Raw genomic sequence first — 19,068 nt, 5'->3', positions numbered from 1 at the left:
CGAGATGGTAGCTGCAAATGTGCTGCTTAGAGAGCAGGTCTCCACCAAGGAGGCACTTTTAAGCCAGTGGCGGCTGGTTCACTCAGAGAAGAAGGTGTGCACTACAGAACTGATAAACTGCAGGAGGGCTGCTGGAGCCATCTAGTCTCACAGTGAGAAAGCAACTACATAGATACAGATCACAGTGAACTGCTATGATTTCCAGAGAGGCTGCCACATTACTCTGTTGCAGCCTTATGGCAACTTAAGCACTAACTAATATGTTACTGCACAAGCTTTCATAGACTGGAGCCCACGTCATAAAAATGGGACTCTATTCCACAAAATCTTATGCTATAATAAATGTGTCAAACCTTTAAGACTTTACCGCATGAGAGCGAACTTTAAATTACTGGACTGCTTCTTAATTAGGAACAGAAGAAGCTGCCTTATACCAGATGAAACTATTTGTCTATTTAGCCCCCCTACTGTCTATTGTGATTAGCAGTGACCAATCGATCCTATTTTTAACAGGGGATGACAGGAATTGAACCTGGGACTATCTCCATGCAAGGCATGTGTTCTACGCACTGAGCTATCGTTCCTTCCCTCTATGGGTACTGAATTCTCAGTAGGGACTGCTATCCCGCATGGTAGTGGGTCAAGGCAGATTGTGACTTAAATGCACAGAGAAGAATGGATCCAGGGAAAGTGAGTTATGACAGCTGCAAGGCATGGAGGGTTTGTGCTTTCACAACACAGCTGTTCCCTTCCTGCCTCCAAGGGTAAAATAAGAGAATCTATGGGGAAAGAGAAAAACAATAAGGGGATGAAGGAGAGAATCTAGGCAGAGGGGGAGAAGAAAATGGTATATATGAATGCATTGGAAGATGACAGTAAGCCTAACAGCTTAGCATGCTCTGGAAGGATATCACTGATCCAGGTGATGCTCTGTGGTGCGAGCTCTTGGGCTGTACTGACCGCCTCTGGATGAGATAATCCTCCAGGATATCAAGGCAGCGCACCATCTGGGAGAAGATCAGCACCTTGTGCCCGCCTGCAATCAGCTTCGGCAGCAGCTTATCAATCAACACCAGCTTGCCTGCTGCCTGGATCATCGCCTGTAGCTGGAAGTCAAGAGCATCTGGACTGTGGGTTTTACGGAAATCCTCCAGGATCTTCTCCTCTGCCCCTGGCCCAGAGAGAAAGGGGGGGGGGGAAATCCACCAGCGGTTCAAGGTTCATAATCAACTCCCAAAGCAACCCTAGCACATTATCACTTTGTTTTGGTGCTGCTCATTATTTACCATGGAGACTTTGGTAAAGGAACTGTGATGGGGGTGCAGGAGGCAGTCCTTATACCTCTAGGCCAAGGGTGGGGAACCTCTAGTCCTCCAGATGTTGTTAACAAGAACTCCTCCTGTTCCCCCCTGTTGGAACCATTCATGGCACCATCACCCCTACGGAAACACCCCATTCATCTGCTAAAAGGAAGTTGCTATGGTAACTCTTGCCACTTCACTATGGATGAGGAAACTGCAGCGGCACCACAGGCCAAGTGTGCTGGAGTACCCAGATTCCAGCCCCACCCCTTACCATTGATGAGGTAGGGGTGGTTGCAGCACTTGCGCAGCTCCATCATGGTGTTGATGAGGTTAGGCATGTTGTGCTGGTTAGCACCCTTGGACAGGAAGCTGAAATTCTTCTCCAGGATAGCCCGGTAGTATTTTTTCTGGATGTTGGTCAGTTCTACCTCAATGATGGTCTCCTGTTTGGGTGCTAGGTTCTTTTCCACATCATCTTTCAGCCGTCTCAGCATCATGGGTTTCAGGAGGGACTGGAGCTTTTTTACCTGCCAGGATCAAGAAGAAATATAATCCATTAACACTGCATGGGATCTCAGCTCAGACAGCAATTCTGGAATGTCCCATACAAAGGCTGTCCATATGCCAGACCTAGCATACTGATTAAGTAAGCAACTGCCAAGAACTCAGACATGCAAATTCCAATATGTCAGGGCAAAGCCCGCTTACTGCTCTTTTGTGAGCCTCAAGCAGGAAAAGTAGCATATGCAACAAATATGCCTAGTTGGGAGAAAACTTAATTCTTTCTGGAGGTCCTGAAACTGTTCTTAACCCGAGGTACCACTTTAGCTAATGGGGCCTCCCACTGCCGCCACGCGATTTCTGTTTTCATCCTGAAGCAAAGTTCTTAACCCGAGGTACTATTTCTGGCTTAGGAGAGTCTGTAACCTGAAGCATCTGTACCCCGAGGTACCTATTATTACTATTATTTATTTATTTATTTATACTCTGCTTTCTTCCTGTCAGGGACTCAAGGCGGTTTACAGGTAAGAGCAGCTAAAAACATAGGAAAAAAATCATTAGAACACACGTGCTCAGCACACCAGCTGAGAGTCAATCCTGCAACCTTTCCTATTTACCTGTTCCTCTGTCTTGAGGTCCCCAAACTCTTCCAGGAAAGCTGTCTCAGATGGGAACTGCTGTGGTTCCAAGAAGTTCAGCAGGCTGAAGAGCTCCTCCACTGAGTTCTGCAAGGGTGTCCCAGTCAGGAGCACTTTGTGTTCCTATTTGCCATGCAGGGAGAGATCAGGACAGGACACTTGCTGAGGCAACAGGATGGACAGGGTGCTAACTCCTGCATTGTGGCCCTGCAGTGCTTTTGTTTCTGGAACAGAGACAGCTGATGACAGGTCACTGCCAGTCAAAGGGTCTACTTTCAGCTCTCAGAGAAGCCAGCTTCTCATAGACCATTCTCACATGTTTACAGCCAGCACCTGCCCTGCCCAAACCATTGCCACCCGAGGGAGAAGCAAACATTCTATTGCAAGCCAGATGGCTCCAAGCCATCTTCCTACAGGAAAGCACTCAACTTCCCAAGCTGCGCGCTGTACAAAGTGCTAAGAGTCCATGAGTTTTGACTGATGGTTTCATCCAGGCACAGTGACTCTCCTAAGGGTATAACTGGAAGAGCTATGCTATGGTATGCCTCTGGTGTGCATGAGAGACATGCAGCACATAGCTAGAAGGCTGCTAGAAGTTCCCTTTGGTGGCTTTGAGAGCCATGTAGCGACACAATTTATCTTGGGCAAACCTCAGGACATGTGTTGTGCAACTGCGGAGTAGGATCCTGGCCGCAGTACAGCAATAGAAATAGGTGTACACTTGCACACCATTCAGTATCATTGTACCAGGCTTAGATTCCCACAGTGCGCAGAAGAAATTCAATTTGGAAAGCCTCACCAGAGACATGAGTTTCAGTCCTTCCAGTAATTTGCAGTTCCTGTTCTTGAGCCGATGGGCCTCATCGATTATCACACAGCGCCACTGGATTTTCTTCAGCTCTGGGCAGTCAGCCAGGATCATCTCAAAGGTGGTGATGACTACATGAAATTTGAAGAGCCCTGAAAGAGGATTACCCTGGAGATACCAAAACAAGATGTGAGAGTTTGCTAGCAGCTAAGACTGCTCAGATAGCAGGAGTCCCTCGGGTTCTTGACTGAGGCACCTGGTGCCTGAAAAGTGCCAGTCAAGCTCAACAGAAGGGGACTTGCAAACTCCACTTAAAACAGAGGCCATGGAACTACATCACAGTACTGCTAACCAGCCATTACCAGTAATCTTCTACTTACTCAACAGTTGCCCATACCTATGGTAGCATAACTCCACTGTTTGCTGAGCATACCCATAAGTAGAGAAGGGGCACTTATAAATGCACCTGAAGGACAAGCAGCCCTTCCCAGTTAGGTTTCTCCCCCAAGGTTTCCAGGTTTCTCTGCTTTCATTCTGATAGTGGGGGGAGGTGCAGCCTGAACCTCACTTTCAGAACCTCCCAAACATGTGCCACCACCAAATCAGCCGCACTACTCACACTACCCTCAACTACTCTAAATTACAAGTGGACTGGTCATGATGGCTATGTTCTGTTTCCACTGTCAGAGGTAGGCTGTCTCTGAATACCAGTTGTTGCAAATTGTACTGGGGTCCTGCTTCCAAGCTTCCCATAGGTTTCTGGTTGGCCACCATGAGGACAATGGATGAGATGGACCTTTGCAGGACTCTTTTTTTTTCATGTAACCCCTTGGTTTTAGACTCCTCAAAGTAGTGAAGCCTCTCCACCCTGCTCCAGAGCATTGCTGGGAACCCTGCAGGCCACATTCCCAACAGAAGTTAAAAAAACACACCCAGGTGCCTGGGGACCAGAGAGCATCACAAACCTGTGGATCCCGGTACACCATCTCATACTGCTGGATCATCTGGCGGCTTATCTGGCTGCCGTGGTACACAATGGCATTCATCTCTGTCCACGTGCGGAACTCTCTCTCCCAGTTTGTGATTGTGGAGAGTGGGGCAATGATGAGGAACGGCCCCCGAAGGCCCATCAGGTATATCTCAGAGAGGAATGTAATGGACTGGATTGTCTTCCCCAAACCCATTTCATCAGCCAGAATGCAGTTCTTCCTATGGGAAACACCACAAGCAGGCATTACAACCCCTGGGAAGCACACAACTGAGCAAGGCCTCCTGCAGACAATTCCTGGCTTTAACAATGACACAGTGTGTTACCTAGACAAGTTGTTTGAACCTTCTGATGCACTTTCCCCCCATCTACTTGCTTCCTAAGAGTTAATGTCTATATCCCACGGAAATGAGTGCCAAATTAACTAGTACTGATGGTAAATAGCCTCAGACATTTGCAGCAACAGCAACATGTGCATGCAGTATGCTGCATGTTTCCAACAGTTACACGGTTCTCCTGCCTCCACATTCCTAGCATAAGTTATAGGCACATTTGCTCCAGCTACCCTGCAAGTGATTAAGAAGTCAAGCCAATTAAACTATACACCAAATCAACAAAAAAACACCCAAAACCCAGCTGAATGCTTGTATCCTCTGAAATATGCTAACAGTACCCCTTCAAACAACTCCTCTTGTTACTTCATTGTTACTGATGACATTTACCAAAGATGCCCCTGTGCCATCTGCAACTCACCTGTTGTACCAGTTAAAGAGCAGCCAATTCATTCCCTCCAGCTGGTACTCCCGCAACTGGTTGTTGTTCTTATAGTCCCGAGTTTTCACTAACTTTTGCCAGGACTCAGAGGCAGGGCGCTCCTGGAGGAGGAAATCAGAAAGGAGTACAGTGATTAGGCAAAGGCTAATCTTATCTTGGGAAAGATATTTTCATAATTGATTAGCACTTCTAACTAGTTCTCACGTTCTATAGCAAGCTACATTTTGTGTTTATGGTATGGTACTGGGTGGTACTGGCTATAGCAAAAGTGCCGTGCATTTACAGATTCCAAAGGCTGAAAGGGAAAACCCCACCATCAAATTCAATCCACCTACCTCTACTGGCAGCAGAAGGAGTGAACCTAAATGATAGAAGCACATGTGTTCCATGCCAACTTTATGATGGCCAGAATACTGTATTAGGCCATAATACCCCGGGGGCCTGATAAAGTAAAAACATGCAATGTGCTCACAAGTTCTCCCATAGTGGTTCAGGGCACAAAGAACAAACTAGGGCACTTACATCATTCAGATCACAGTGTGCCACAGAACAGGAATGAACAGAACCCCTACAGAACAAGTAGCTCTGGGTGACTGAAGCCACATCCTACAGGCAAAAGTTTGTTTGTTTGTTTGTTTGTTTGTTTGTTTTTTAAAGCAAGCAAAAAGGGCTTGGGGCAAAACTCCTTACTGACCTAAAATATGATACTCATTAGGATCTATAACACAATGGAACAATACCAAAACCCCATCCACATAAGTCATTCTAGGGAAGCATTTCATTTTTAGCCCTCTGGCACAAACACATCCCACACATGACCCCATCCAGAGTTTGGGATTCCTTTGAGGAAAGCAACATTATTTTTATTTATTACATCAGGCACGTCCAACAGGTAGATCGTGATCTACCGGTAGATCACTGGACATCTGTGGTACGGTAGATCTCTGGTAGATCACTGGCTCCCCCCAAAGAAGCTCAACAACTTTGGCTCTGCCCCAAAAGGCTCAAAATTTTAGCTCTTCACCCCCCAATAAACGGGGATTTCCACCTGCCTCACAAAAGCTCAACAACTTTGACCTGAACCCCTAAAAGGGGGGGGTAGATTACTGCCAGTTTTTAACTCTCTGAGTAGCATAGCTGTCAAGTTTTCCCTTTTCTCACGAGGAAGCCTATTCAGCATAAGGGAATTTCCCTTAAAAAAGGGGAGAGCTTGACAGCTATGGTGAGTAGATCACAGTCTCTTGGGAGTTGGCCACCCCTGTATTACATGAAATTGTTCCTACACCAGCTATTTCAAGGGGTGGGAAAAAGCTGAAAAGAGATATAGATCCATGAGCCATGCTACACAGCAAGGGACATTCAAAGGGTTGGACTTTCTTTAAAACGCCACTGAAGTAGCCACAGCTCTGCTCAACATCAGCAGCACATTAAGGCACAGCTCCTACTCCATCCAGGTCTTCACAGAAAGGAGACAGAATATGAATCTTTCAGCACAATCCTATGCACAGCTGCTCAGAAGTAAGTCCAGTGGTATTTACTCGAAGGTAAATGTGTACAAGACTGCAGCCAGACAAACTGGTGAAAAAATCCTCCTATTGAAGATGAGTGGAACACACTAGGAATTTATCAGAAACATAGAAGACTGCCTCACACCAGGTTGGACTACTTAGCCAACAATAATTATTTTTTATTAAATTTATTTCACGTCCTTTCGCCAAAACAAACCCAGGAAACAACAAAGCAATAAAACGACACAATTAAAAATAAAATGAGCAAAAGCATTCTGTTCCCATATAGTGGAAAAGTAGAAACCTATAGGAAGCCCAATAAGCCAGATGTGAAACAAAAAAAAATGTTTCACCTTTGGAAGGTGTCTTGTTTTGTTTTGTGGGACCCAGGTCCTTTCCAATACAGTTTCATAATTTTACTTGTTTTATCATTGTAACGGCTTATCTACTTTTTAAAACTGCATATTCTATTGTTGTAACCTGTCCTTGGGAACATATGGTGAAGGGCAAGCAAGGAATCACATAAGCAATTAAGCAAAACAGCACTCTCCTATTCCCTTTTCCCAGCAACTGGGACTCAGCACAAAGCCACTGAAACTGGAGGTAATATACAGACAACGTGACTATCAGTCACTTACCCCTTCCATCTTATAAGCCCAACTGGATTTGCCTACTACAGTCCTCCTGGTTTTCAGGGAAGCTACCGTACTACCTATTTTTTTTATGGGGGTCAGCTCTGCTCATGTCAGTAAGCCATTAGTTACAAACTTATGTACCGAACATGACACCTACAAAGCATCTCTGCACCATCCAGCTGGAGCTCACAGCACAAAAGATATGAAGAGCCACTATCAAACAACCACAAAATGATGATAAGCAGCAGATAATAACACTACATGAATAGCCAAGGCTAAACTAGCAGATGCTCTGCGAGACATCTGGATGAAAGTGGGGGAGGAAGGGCTGGAAAGAGAGGAAGGTTACTGCTGTGAGTTGAACGGCCTCAGCAAAGATATCAAGAGAAGATAAGGGTAGGAACAACAGCTTAAGAGAGAGTGCCAGGACAGAGAAGAACCTAACACTAAAATTCATTCGCACATATCATTTCCCTCCATATTAAACTGAAGTTTCTCTCTTAACTCTTACCAAAGATTTGATTTCTGGTTGGATTTGCAGAGAGAGAAACTCTTTGATCTTTCCAGGGTCGACATCTTCCTCCAGCTCCCAGGTGCTTTCCTCATAAGGCAATGAGCACCATTTCACCAGGTAGTGAGTCACCTCCTGCAGTCCATGAAAAACCAAGGAGATGCAGAAAACAAATGACAAAGCGCAAGTGACAGAACTCCTTTGGGAACCCTGTTCTGTACACATACCAAGAAAGCAAGAGCCTTAAGCAAACAGAAGCACATAAAAATCTGTTGCACAAATCCCTACAGAGAAGGAAACCGAGAATGAGGAAGGTTTGCATCAAGACCGATGGGAAGTGAGTGCAGGGATGCAATGCTGACAGATGCAACTGTACAGCCAGCTATCATAAAAACATTCCTAAGGCAGAGGAGGGGCTGTTTTTCAATAATAATAATAATAATAATAATAATAATAATAATAATAATAAACTGCACATATATCTTAACTCAGGGGTGAGCAGAAAAGCTTGGCCCAGTGATGGACCATTTGGCTAGTTAGTTCTCATCTTGAAGAAGCATGCATACTCAGAATATTTAAAAGCAATTAGTTATGCCCTCCACAGTGATGAATAAATTGGATTTGCGTTAAACGATATGACTTAAAATTAATCCATTCCCCCCCCTCAACAGCTAATTCAAAGAAAAGGGAAGAGGTGAGTGGGTTGAAGCTGGGACATTTGCATGCAACAGATATGCCCAGCATTAAGTATTCTTATGGCATTCTTATCAGTGCCACACTACTCTGGCGCTCACACTGCACACACTCTATGGTCCGTCATGAAAACAAAAGGGATTAATAAGGAGCTGTCAACTGCAAGGAGCAGCCATGCTAGAACAACATCTACCTCCCCAGTGTCAGAGTCCTTCGTGTGAGCCACCTCCAAAATTCTATCAACTTCCACATAGTCTGGGTTGAACATATCTTCATCAGGCTGGCAGAAAAGGAGATAAAACAACAGGACATACATCAAGACAGGCTAAAACTTGACTGAACAAAGCAAGCATGAAAACAATAGCTTCTGAAGCCATTAAGCCAGGATCTGTTGGATTATTGTGGTATAAGAAAGCCACACAGGTTGCTACAGGCACTGCCTCTTTTATAAGCCAGTAAAAAAAGCATTAGTTGTCCGGTCAGCAACTTTATTTATTTTTAAATACAGGAGCTATATTTTGGATGGAGAAATGGACACTGGTTCTGCCTAATGACTCATTCCTACACAAGTTAAGGCACAACCAAATGAGTATTCACCAAACTCCTCCAGCATTTCTAATAGAAGCAGCAGAGGCTGCTTACCTCTCCCTTACATCCCTCATCTGATGACTCCAATGCATAAGCCAAGATACAGGCAAATGGAAGTTCACACCTGAGTGACATAAAAGGGGGATTCTGCCCAAGCCTCTTTTGATGTTCATACTGGGGAAGAGGGGATTAAAAAGAAAAATGGAAACCAAATCCCCCTACTAAAAAAACCTTTTTTGCTCAGGCTTTCACATTTCTAAAACAGCGAAGGTGCATAAGTTTAAGAGGGGTGTTCTCAGGCTATGCTGAGATTCATTTGAGAGATGCGGATGGTATGTGGCAGAGAGAGCTTGAAATGCAAACTCCCCATACTCGGGGTATGCTGGCCCATTCTGCGCAGGGTCCAGCCCCCTTTGGGTCAAACTTGAAATAGGTTCGGGGCCTTAGTTCCTCCCTAAGCCAAAGAAGATTTTACCTTGCGGAAGAAAGTTGGAAGCCCCAAACAGAAAATGACACCCCACACATCATTTACCAGCTAAGAGCCTCTCTTGTCTGAAAGGAAGCTCTCTGCTGCCAACGACTGCATCACCACCCTTCCTCAAGGTGGTTTCTTTTCTTTTCTTTTTTGTCTGCAGAAGCCCGTGCAGGATTATCAGGGAAGGGAGAGCAGCAGCAATAAACTGAATTAGGTTTCCTGAAAGTCCATAAGGTTTTTGAGTGTTCGACCAGGTCTTAACTGGAAGGGTCTTACATAGATGTAATGGAAAGCCACTAAGGGCCGCAATGAATCGTCAAGCCATCCTTTTCCTCTTCCTACTTGAGGTGAAAATTCCACAATGCATGCCTAAACACAAGCATGCAAAGGTGTGGCATCCTGTTAAATCTAGCAAGGGGACAGTATGCTATCTGACACAAAGAGAGAAACATCCAAGATCATGTTCCCAAAAAAAGATTCTGGCTACCTTGGTTCTCATGGAACTGTTATGGGGCAAAATGTCATCATACAGAGCTCTGCCCCATTCAAAATGCAGCAACTTCGCAATTTCAACTATCTGGGCCAATAGACAGGCTATGGATTAACTGACAGCTTATAAATAATGAGCAGGTGGAAACTAGCAGCTATTTATTCTTGCCAGAGCTTCCTTCCCCTTTCTCTCTGTAACAGAGGTGCTAATTCAGGGAAGAAATGCAGAAATGTGATTGCTTATCACAGCAGTGTCTCTTTAAAAACCTCAATGGTTCTGGCACAAAAGAATATGGAAAGCAGTGTGGGAATTGGCTCTCACACTAGGAGACAGGAGGTGAGGACCCCAGTGCATCAAGCACAGGAGCAGCTGCTCATCGCAGACAAAAGGGAATGATGTGGCACCTTCCACCAGAAACATTTCACACTCGTGCCAAGAACCTGTACAGACAAAGGGCTCAAAATTCCAAGGATTTGCAGCCAGAGTTAGAAAGCAATTTCAATTTCATATTGCTCTGATTTATACCCACCAGGGATGCATGGAAAAAGCTGCAGGTAGCAAGCCTGGCAAGAGTGATAAATTCATATTAAATTTCATTCTAAGTGAGACCAATCTAGCTACGGAGCTCAAACACATGTGCATATGCAAGTAAGTGGAAGAAGAGACCTGGTGAAACTCTGGTCATTCCTGGAACCTCCTCTGAGGCAGCTGGGTCACAGCAATGACAATGGGGGGCCTCCATGCATGCACACACCTTGGTGATGCTGAGAAAAAGCACACCTGGGTGATGAAGCCCTGACACACAACACAACAGATCACATATTTCAAGGAGGGAGTGTCAGAGTAGCCTACCAGGGTCAATGCTCACCTCAGTGAAAATGTGCTTCATCTGGGCCTGCTTATTGCGAAAACGCTTGATCTTCTGGGAGATGCGTGGGTCTTTCTCCAGCTCCTCCATTGTGACCCATTTGCAGTGTAAGTAAGAACTGCAAATGAGAAGAAAACACCATAAAGGGCATGAAGAAACAGAGCTTGACCCCCCTACGCCCCCCCCAAAAAACCCAAGGGAACACAATTCTAGGACATCATAAAAAAGAGCCATAAAAGCCACAGGGTTGTATGCAATGCAGCGCTTCGTAAAACGTCTCATCAGTGCCTGCGCAACATAACTTTATCTCCCTCTCTTCCCCTAAACAACCCTTAGATCTGTTCTAGAGGTTCCCACCAACCTTCTGGAGCACATATGGGAAGAACGCAGGGGGAGGAGAGGAGAGGAAGCCCCATCATGCGAGTGGAAATCCCTTGTGCTGTCAGGATGCATTAGTTGAATACTGTCCATAACCAGAAACTTAATGGGAGGAGGGGGAAACAGAACTGCATGGCAGATGAGCAGCGCGTGTAAGCAATGGTCAATCTCACTTTCTAATAAAGATAACTCACTTGGAGTGGGGAATAAAAGGGAAGTTCAGGTCAAACTACAAATAAGGAAGTAGGCTGCAAGAAGCAGACCTTCTACCCAAGTGAATGGGGGAGAGGAAAAGGAAGACTACAAGACAGCAGACCACTGAAGCAGCGAAACCGAAGACAAAGCAAAAAGGTGCAAGGAATTAGCACTTGTTCCCTAAAGATACAGCAGTGAGGTTAGAGTGAGTGGAAGGAACAAATGAATTATCAATGTGTAAACAAGCTGGAAAGAAGAAAAATCACATGCCATACATACAAATTGCGGTACTTTACGTAGAACTCTTCCTGCTCGTAAGTTGCTCCTCCTGGGTAGGTCTGGAACAACAGCAAGTGCTCAGTAAGCTTCATTTACATGGAAGAGTTACTAGGACCACACTGTACAGTCAGCGTGATCTCACCTGAACTGTTCTGCTCTAATCTAGCAGAACAGAGTGTAACAGACTCAAGCACCTTCCTGCATGATACATGGGAGGGTGAATGCTGGAGCCCAGTTGGCAAGAAGCACAGAGGTGGAGCAAGGGAAGGCAGAAAATTCTGTTTCCATCCCCAATCAGTAATGGAACTCTTGAGACTTTCAATAAACCTAGGCAGCAAGGAAGGACAATGCAGCGTACAGGACCTAAGTCCGATACTAAATTTCCCCCATATGCTTCAGGAGCAGATAGCACAGGCCACACAACACTGTCAATGGACAAGAGCTGACCACTTCTAACCCCAGAAAATGCACAGAACAGCCACTCCTGACAACTTTGTAAGAAAAGCCCTATCGCCAAGCAGACGGAAGACTGTCTTTAAAGCACATGCTTTATTCTACAGCAAATGCTGTAACACACTTGTGACATGGTAAATAATATGTCAGCCCATATTAATATGGAGTCCCAGATTTTAAAACTCGGCCAGACTCTAGCGAGCAAGATGAACCCAAACCTTAAGTAAGCAGCCACATCTCCACCTCGTCCCTTCAGCTTGGGACTGAAGATAGGAGGCAGAATAAGTGGGCTTTTCTCTGCACCAAGCTCTAAGCACTCATTGGGTGCAGAGGCGCAGCGAGTCTCTGCCTTCCCTACCTCCAATTCTGAGCTGCTGTGGGCTTGCTTTCTGCCCCTCCCTATGTCTGAGCTCAGGCACAGTAAAAGGTCAAGGACAATACCATACAATTGCTTTATCAAAACATTATAGGTTGAAAGCCTAACTATTTTGAAAATTCTTTTTTTTAATAAAAAAAATCCCTGCAAATCTTGCAGGAAGAATCATTATGGTAATTCCAGCTCCTTTCTCTAAATGTTATATACTGTACTCAACCACATGGGCCCACCTTCCCATTCCATGATATGCAGACTATGTGCATGTACTGCATCCGATGCACAGTTTCTCCTCCTCAACTTCACATCGTATACAGTCGTACCTTGGATCCTGAACGCCTTGGTACTTTGACATTTTGGCTCCCAAATGCCGCAAACCTGGAAGTGAGTGTTCTGGGTTGCCAACCTTCTTTGGAACCTGAATGTCTGACAGGGCTTCCGATTGGCTGCAGGAGCTTCCTGCAGCCAATCAGAATCCGTGCTTTAGAAGTTGAACGGACTTCCGGAATGGATTCCGTTTGACTTCCCAAGGTACGACTGTAATTACTCTATGAAGAGTGAATGCCTGATTTAGAAGGACACTTTTCTCCCTTACATGCAATCTCCCCACTCAACTGCACCAACCACTTCTACTACTAACAGTACAGAACATTTGTTTAGGGCCCAAACCATGTCATACCAGTTCAGAGGCAACATAGCCCCAGCCCAAAAAGCTTAGTCAGCATGACGTCAAACTCCTACAGCAACCCTACATAGGTTGCCATGGCCACTGGAGACCTTTCACCCAACATACTTTGTGCAGCCTAGAAAGAGACTGGTTAGGATCTCATGGTAAGAGAGCCACTCACCTCCTTCTGCACCATCCTGGAGGCAAGGATCCTCTCAATGATGTTAGCATCATCCTCGGGAGGCTCCTGTGGATCCCGAGACAGTAAGGTTAGTTATTCTGATACAATAGCGGCATCTGATGCCCCAGAATTGCACAGGTTAAAAAGGGGGAAATCCTCAAGCTCTCAAATCCCAACTCTAGGCCTCTTCTGGAATTTAAAGACAGGCAAATGTGCAGGTCAGGCTTCATCAACCTGGCACCCTCCAGGACTACAACTCTCATCAGCCTGATGTCGTCCAAAACATATGGAGGGCACCAGGGTTAATGAAGGATGTTATATAGTAATTCTGCTCATGTAGGGCCGGGCCGCCCATGAGGTCAGTGGGCTGAGGAAGCTGCCTCAGGCAGAAGCAGGGACCACCACACCACCCAGCTAAAGGAGGCTGCGGTGTGGCAGTACAGCACATTCCTGCTTTGCCTCAGGTGGTGCGCTGCTCTTGGCTTAGGTGCTTTGTGGTGTGCTTTGCTATGGCACTAGAACTAGGTATACCCACATTCAAATCCCTGCTCAGCCATGAAACTCACTGGGTGATCTTGGGCTAGTCACAGTGTCTCAGCCTAACCTATCTCACAGTGTTTTTGCATGGATAAAATGACAGAGGATACCATGCATGCCACCTAGAGCTCCTTGAAGGAAAGGTGTGATAGATATGTAATAATAAATAAAATGTGGAGTTACCAGTGAATATGCCTGTACAACATACATGCTTGCAAATAACTGCGTATCGAATCCATGTTACTGTTTTTGTTTTGTTTCGTATGTATTAAAAAGTAATGTGTGAGGCCCTATTCAGACCACCACTGGAAACAAACTGGGACTTTAAGAAGTGAAGTTAGTTTACATGTTTTGGTTACTTGTACATAGCATGTTCTTGGACCCTCAATGATACGGCCATAGCACCAGCGTATATGTATCTCTGCTCTCAAACTTTTGCCAATATTAACCCAAACATGCACATGTCATGTTCCTATTACATTTCTCCTCCATATAAGAAAATGATATTTGGATGCAAAGAAGCAAACCTTGTTTCCTCAACAGCCCCAGCCTTACCTCTGCCTGCCAGGCCAAGGTAGATGCAGAGAGAGCAGAAGCCCGACCAGCTCCCAGAACAGCAATTGTTTCACCATCATCATCCACCACCTTGAAATCCAGGTCTTCGTTGTACTTCCTGCGCTTCACCTGGCGGCCAGAGCGGCGCTTCTGCATATCAAACAGAAGCTCCAATAAGAGAGGAGAGATGCACACCTAATTTCCTGACTCAGATCTGGCACTTGCCCAGCTAATACAGAGAACAGGAACAGGACTCAAGAGCTTGGCTGGTACTCTCCCAGCCCTTGCAAAACTAGGGCACTGGCAGGATGAACTAAGCAGTCGTTTGAAGGACACCGTCAAATGCCCCCTCTAACAACACAGTTTTTTATTTACTTTTTATTTATTTATTTATTATTTATTTACTACATGTAAGAGGAGGACAAATGTAATATAGCAAAAACCAGCCCTCCACCAGTACACTATTTTGTGATTTTTTTTCAAAGGTGTCACACCTTTCTATTCCATAGAACTATTCATGTATCTCACTCTGTGATACATGTTCAAGTACACAGCAATTGTAAAATCTCTGCTTCTTTCTTGCTAACATTCACCAATGCAAATAACAAGGGTCCTCCCATTCAATCTCTCATCCAAAGTCTTAGGGGAGTGATGCATCCAATTCTATTTGATGTTATGTGGTATAGCTAATAAAGCTGCAAAAAAACTGCACAGAGGTCCATTATGTTTTCCATTCAATTTAAGGGAAAGCTTTTCTGCCATTGCTATTTGCCATGGCCATCATTTCAAGCATCCTACACAAAGGATAAATCTGGAGCCAACTCTTTAACATCTGGTCCTGGATGCTGTACCCCACAAGACAGGGGAATCTGCTCTGTCACAGTCCTATGCATGCTGAAAGGCCCCATAAATCCCATGAAGGAAAACTAGCACAAAGCAAGCCACAATGACTAGTACTCTGGTGGCTGAGAATCTGCACTTAGTCAAGTACATCTAAAACCTAATGCCTCTCACCTCACCTCAGTTGTTTCCTTCCAACAGCAAGTATCCTTCTGATTTCAACACCATATGCTCCTGGAAATCTTCACTAACTCCATAGTCAAGGAAAGGAAAGGGAGGCAAATGCCCTCTCTGGGAATCTCTAAGCACAATTCAGCTCACTCCACAGAATCACTTTTGCTGTTCTGTGTCTTCCCTGGAGCTGCCCTTGAATAAACCATCACTCCCTTCATGCTGCAAATACTCTCTGAGCAAACTCCCTGTTGAATTCACAAATCCCTGATTTAACAGAACACCCCCTTCAGCATCCTTTATCTCCTCTTTGTGTCTCCAGCTTTTCTTGACCCATAATCTTATTGGGTCTGTTAAGAAGCAAATTGATCACAGTGTTCCTCTCAGCAAAAGCAGTGCTAGCTACAGTGACAGAGCTGCAGCTCCTATTTAAGGCTTGGTCTGAGGGTGGTAGCTGCTGAAGCAACATCTGAGCTCTACTCATATGAAGTATTCAGCCTGAGCATGGAGCTGTCCAGGGTACCTTTGCCTCAGGTAAGGTCAGCAATCACAAAAGTAGAGGGAAAAGTTGATAGGAGAGCATTCTCTTCATACCAGTTGTATCTCGGATGCATGGCTAGACGGTGGGATCTTGTTATTTTTAAAGGAGGAGATACACACACAGCACACACCCATATATTTCACTATACTGCATAATCAATTCTATACTATATAGATTCCCACCTCTCTCCAGCACAAGCAGTAGCAGGCACAAGATCAGTACAGACCATGCTATCCATGAGGAGAAAGGGTCACGTAGTATTAAAAAACAGGAAGGCCTTTGCATTTTGGACAAACACAGTTTGGCAACTTCCCACACTTCTGGTTTTGTGCACAAACTGCTATCAAGCTGTATCCTTTGGGACTCACATTGTAAGGAATGTATGATAAAAAATTAGCTCTCCAACTAAAAAGGAGGAACATTACTGGAACAGCAACTGGCCATATACCTGAAGAGTCACACACAGAATCCCAATGATAGCAGTCATTCTTACTCAAGAATCTCCCATGCCCATAAAGGTGAGAAGCCCAAGCATACCTGGCTGTCAGCTGATTCAGCAGACTCCTCAGGGCTCTGCCCAGACAGTGAAAGGAGGCTTTGATCCAGCTCAAGGCTGTCCACTGAAGTGTCATTTTTCCTTTTCCCTTTTTTCTTCTTCTCAACAGGAGTTGGTCCTTGCTCCGTGCTGCAGATATAAATGAGTAGTGTCAGAGGAATATGAAACTGCAGGTACATTTTGCAGGGCATCAGCTGGGTGTAAAAATTTGTGTTTCTGGTCAAAATGCCACCCTAAAATGTGTCTCCATTTGTGCCACTATTCCTTTGAGAGTATCTGGTCATTTTCAGTCAGGATCAAAAGGGTCACACACAAAACCATGCCTTTGGTTGGCTCTCTTCCCATGGCAGTTATGGTCTTCCCAAAAAGCACATCTGCATCAAGCCATGGTTTGGTTTAGCATTACATGCACGCCAGTTGAGTGTCAAATTAAACAGAACCCTTCTCTGGGCTTCCAAGTTCAAAACAATTTAAAAAACAAATGGGAGTGGGGAAGTATGGCTAGGAGAGGCTGATGATGTTACATGGCAGTTGGGTGTTCTTGAGACAAAGAGTCAGGGTTGAACAAGAGCTATATTAATTGAATTACAAACTGACTAGTCTTGCTGGCAGAATCAGGTTACACTTTCTACCTTTCCAGGAACAAGTAAGCAAAAGATGTTTGCAAAATCTTTTCAACACGAAAAGGAGAAAAATATTATAGTAACCAAATACAGAGACATTTCACTGCACAGCATATTTTTCTGTCTTGTTTTATGAAAAGGCAGCCTCAAAAGTGTCTGTGTTAAAAAAAGAAAAGTGGGCAGCTAGAATAAGTCGTTCAGTAAATCATCCATTCCATGTATCCAAAATCCACATTATGTCAATACCCAATACAACAAAAACACTAAAATATCTTAAGTTCCACCAAATGTGGTCCAGATGTTAGCAGGACTGACAGAAGGACCTCTCCTCAAGAATCTTAAAACCTGGACAGCATCATATAGAAAAACGTAACCTTTCAGACAGCCTAGTTCCAAGATGTGTAAGGCTTTGTAGGTAACAGCTAACACAATGAATTGTGCCCAGGAATGGACTGGTAGCCAGTGAGACTGTTGTAAGTTGGGGGGGTAGCCCCCATAAATTTATGCCTCCACCAGCTGCAAACCAGACAATGCACAATCAGGCACAGTTCAAGCCAAATTCCCTATGATGTTTCTCAAATTAAAAGTTGACAAACTTCAAACACATAACTTTTTTTAAACATAACCCAAAACACAGCTGAGTTTCATGTTCAGGGTTTAATGTCCTTTCCCTATCAATGATGCTTACTTCCAGTGCATTGGTCTCAGAAAAGCACTCAGAGGCACCGGGCAAATACCAGATCAGGTTCACATATCTGGTACTAGCATATACAAATCAAGAGAGTTGTACCGATTTACCAGGTCGAGCGGGTGGTGGTGGACAGGAATAAGACATCTACCGGTACAGGGACCACAGAAATCACATTTCAAGTGTATTATTCCTTACTCAGGGCTGTTTTCATCTTGTTTATTTTTGCTTTTGCCACTCCTTTAATAAGAAATGGTTTATCTTTCTTTGTCTATTTTAAAATCATGTTTCCACTGAACCTTCCTACCAGTTTCATGGGAAATAGCTGTTAGCTAGAGGTTGTGCACAAAAAAATTCTTGCCAACAGCTTTTTCAGGCACTTGCGACGCCACCACATGCCTGTGAATGAACCAGAAGCTCTGGAAATGCACTGATGCTGTAGCTTCTGCTTCCGTAGCAAGTCCCCAGACATTGATTTTGCAGTCACAATTAACAACGGTTCCATTCATGAATGCTGGGGCTAACTGTGATTAGAAATAATTTAGAGGAGATTATGACACGATTACCAGCCGCTTAGAGAATTTGCAGCAATTGCTCCATTTGCATGCATGTTTTATACTGTCACTTCAGAAGGAATGCTTCCCTGCTATCTTCTTTTTAAAATGTGCTGTGACAGGACCAATGACGACTTGAATCCTTATTGAGAATCTAAGTAGCAAGAATGACCCTTTTGTCACAAGCAAGTAGCTCCTAGCTGTGGCTCAAGTCCACAAATTATGAAGAGCGACATAATATATGGCAATCACAAGTGTCATTGACAAGAAACCCACCCTCTGATGAATTTAACATTCTAAATAAAATGCTTCTCCTTTTTGTACTCCTCTCCCACTGTGGGCATTTCTCTCATTTTAAAACCCCTTTAAAATTGATCGCTAAAGTCAATCTTATGGAACCTGATAATAGTAATTTGTTTTTTCCCCTACACTTTTGAGGTCCTTAACAAGAATTCCACGTGAGAAATAGGGGCAAGGTAGGCCCAAAGATGCAGCACCTTGGAGAGTTCCAAGAGAGTCTGCAAATTGAAGCCTTTCATTCCTCCAGGACCAGGTCACCCCTCCCTTCCTAAAGCGATGTTTTCGAGTCCATTGGCTTCAAGCCTAGCACACCTTAATTTCCTCCAGAATGAGTGACATGGACACACATAGTGTCTCTGGTGAGGATGAGGACAGGTCCTTTGGGAGGGTGCAGGT

The 19,068-nt window shown here is 44.6% G+C and overlaps 1 protein-coding gene across 9 annotated transcripts in view; it reads right to left on the bottom strand.

The window, feature by feature from the left end:
• Positions 1 to 19,068, bottom strand: part of CHD6 (chromodomain helicase DNA binding protein 6) — a 104,292-nt gene that overhangs the window by 29,633 nt on the left and 55,591 nt on the right. For all 9 annotated transcript variants that reach the window (XM_060277235.1, XM_060277238.1, XM_060277236.1 and 6 more), the window contains 13 exons: positions 16,489 to 16,636; positions 14,400 to 14,549; positions 13,308 to 13,373; positions 11,634 to 11,692; positions 10,782 to 10,899; positions 8,554 to 8,640; positions 7,668 to 7,802; positions 4,993 to 5,114; positions 4,217 to 4,460; positions 3,243 to 3,419; positions 2,423 to 2,566; positions 1,576 to 1,831; positions 961 to 1,171 (listed from right to left, as the gene is read on the bottom strand). In XM_060277235.1, the coding sequence (XP_060133218.1) occupies positions 961 to 1,171; positions 1,576 to 1,831; positions 2,423 to 2,566; positions 3,243 to 3,419; positions 4,217 to 4,460; positions 4,993 to 5,114; positions 7,668 to 7,802; positions 8,554 to 8,640; positions 10,782 to 10,899; positions 11,634 to 11,692; positions 13,308 to 13,373; positions 14,400 to 14,549; positions 16,489 to 16,636 (1,917 nt within the window). The remainder of the gene's footprint in view (positions 1 to 960; positions 1,172 to 1,575; positions 1,832 to 2,422; positions 2,567 to 3,242; positions 3,420 to 4,216; positions 4,461 to 4,992; positions 5,115 to 7,667; positions 7,803 to 8,553; positions 8,641 to 10,781; positions 10,900 to 11,633; positions 11,693 to 13,307; positions 13,374 to 14,399; positions 14,550 to 16,488; positions 16,637 to 19,068) is intronic.

This window comes from Zootoca vivipara, chromosome 7 (assembly GCF_963506605.1).
Source record: "Zootoca vivipara chromosome 7, rZooViv1.1, whole genome shotgun sequence".
Classification (NCBI taxonomy): Eukaryota; Metazoa; Chordata; class Lepidosauria; order Squamata; family Lacertidae; genus Zootoca; species Zootoca vivipara.
Note: the sequence above shows the minus strand (reverse complement) of the source record. Positions and strands in the feature narration are given on the sequence as shown.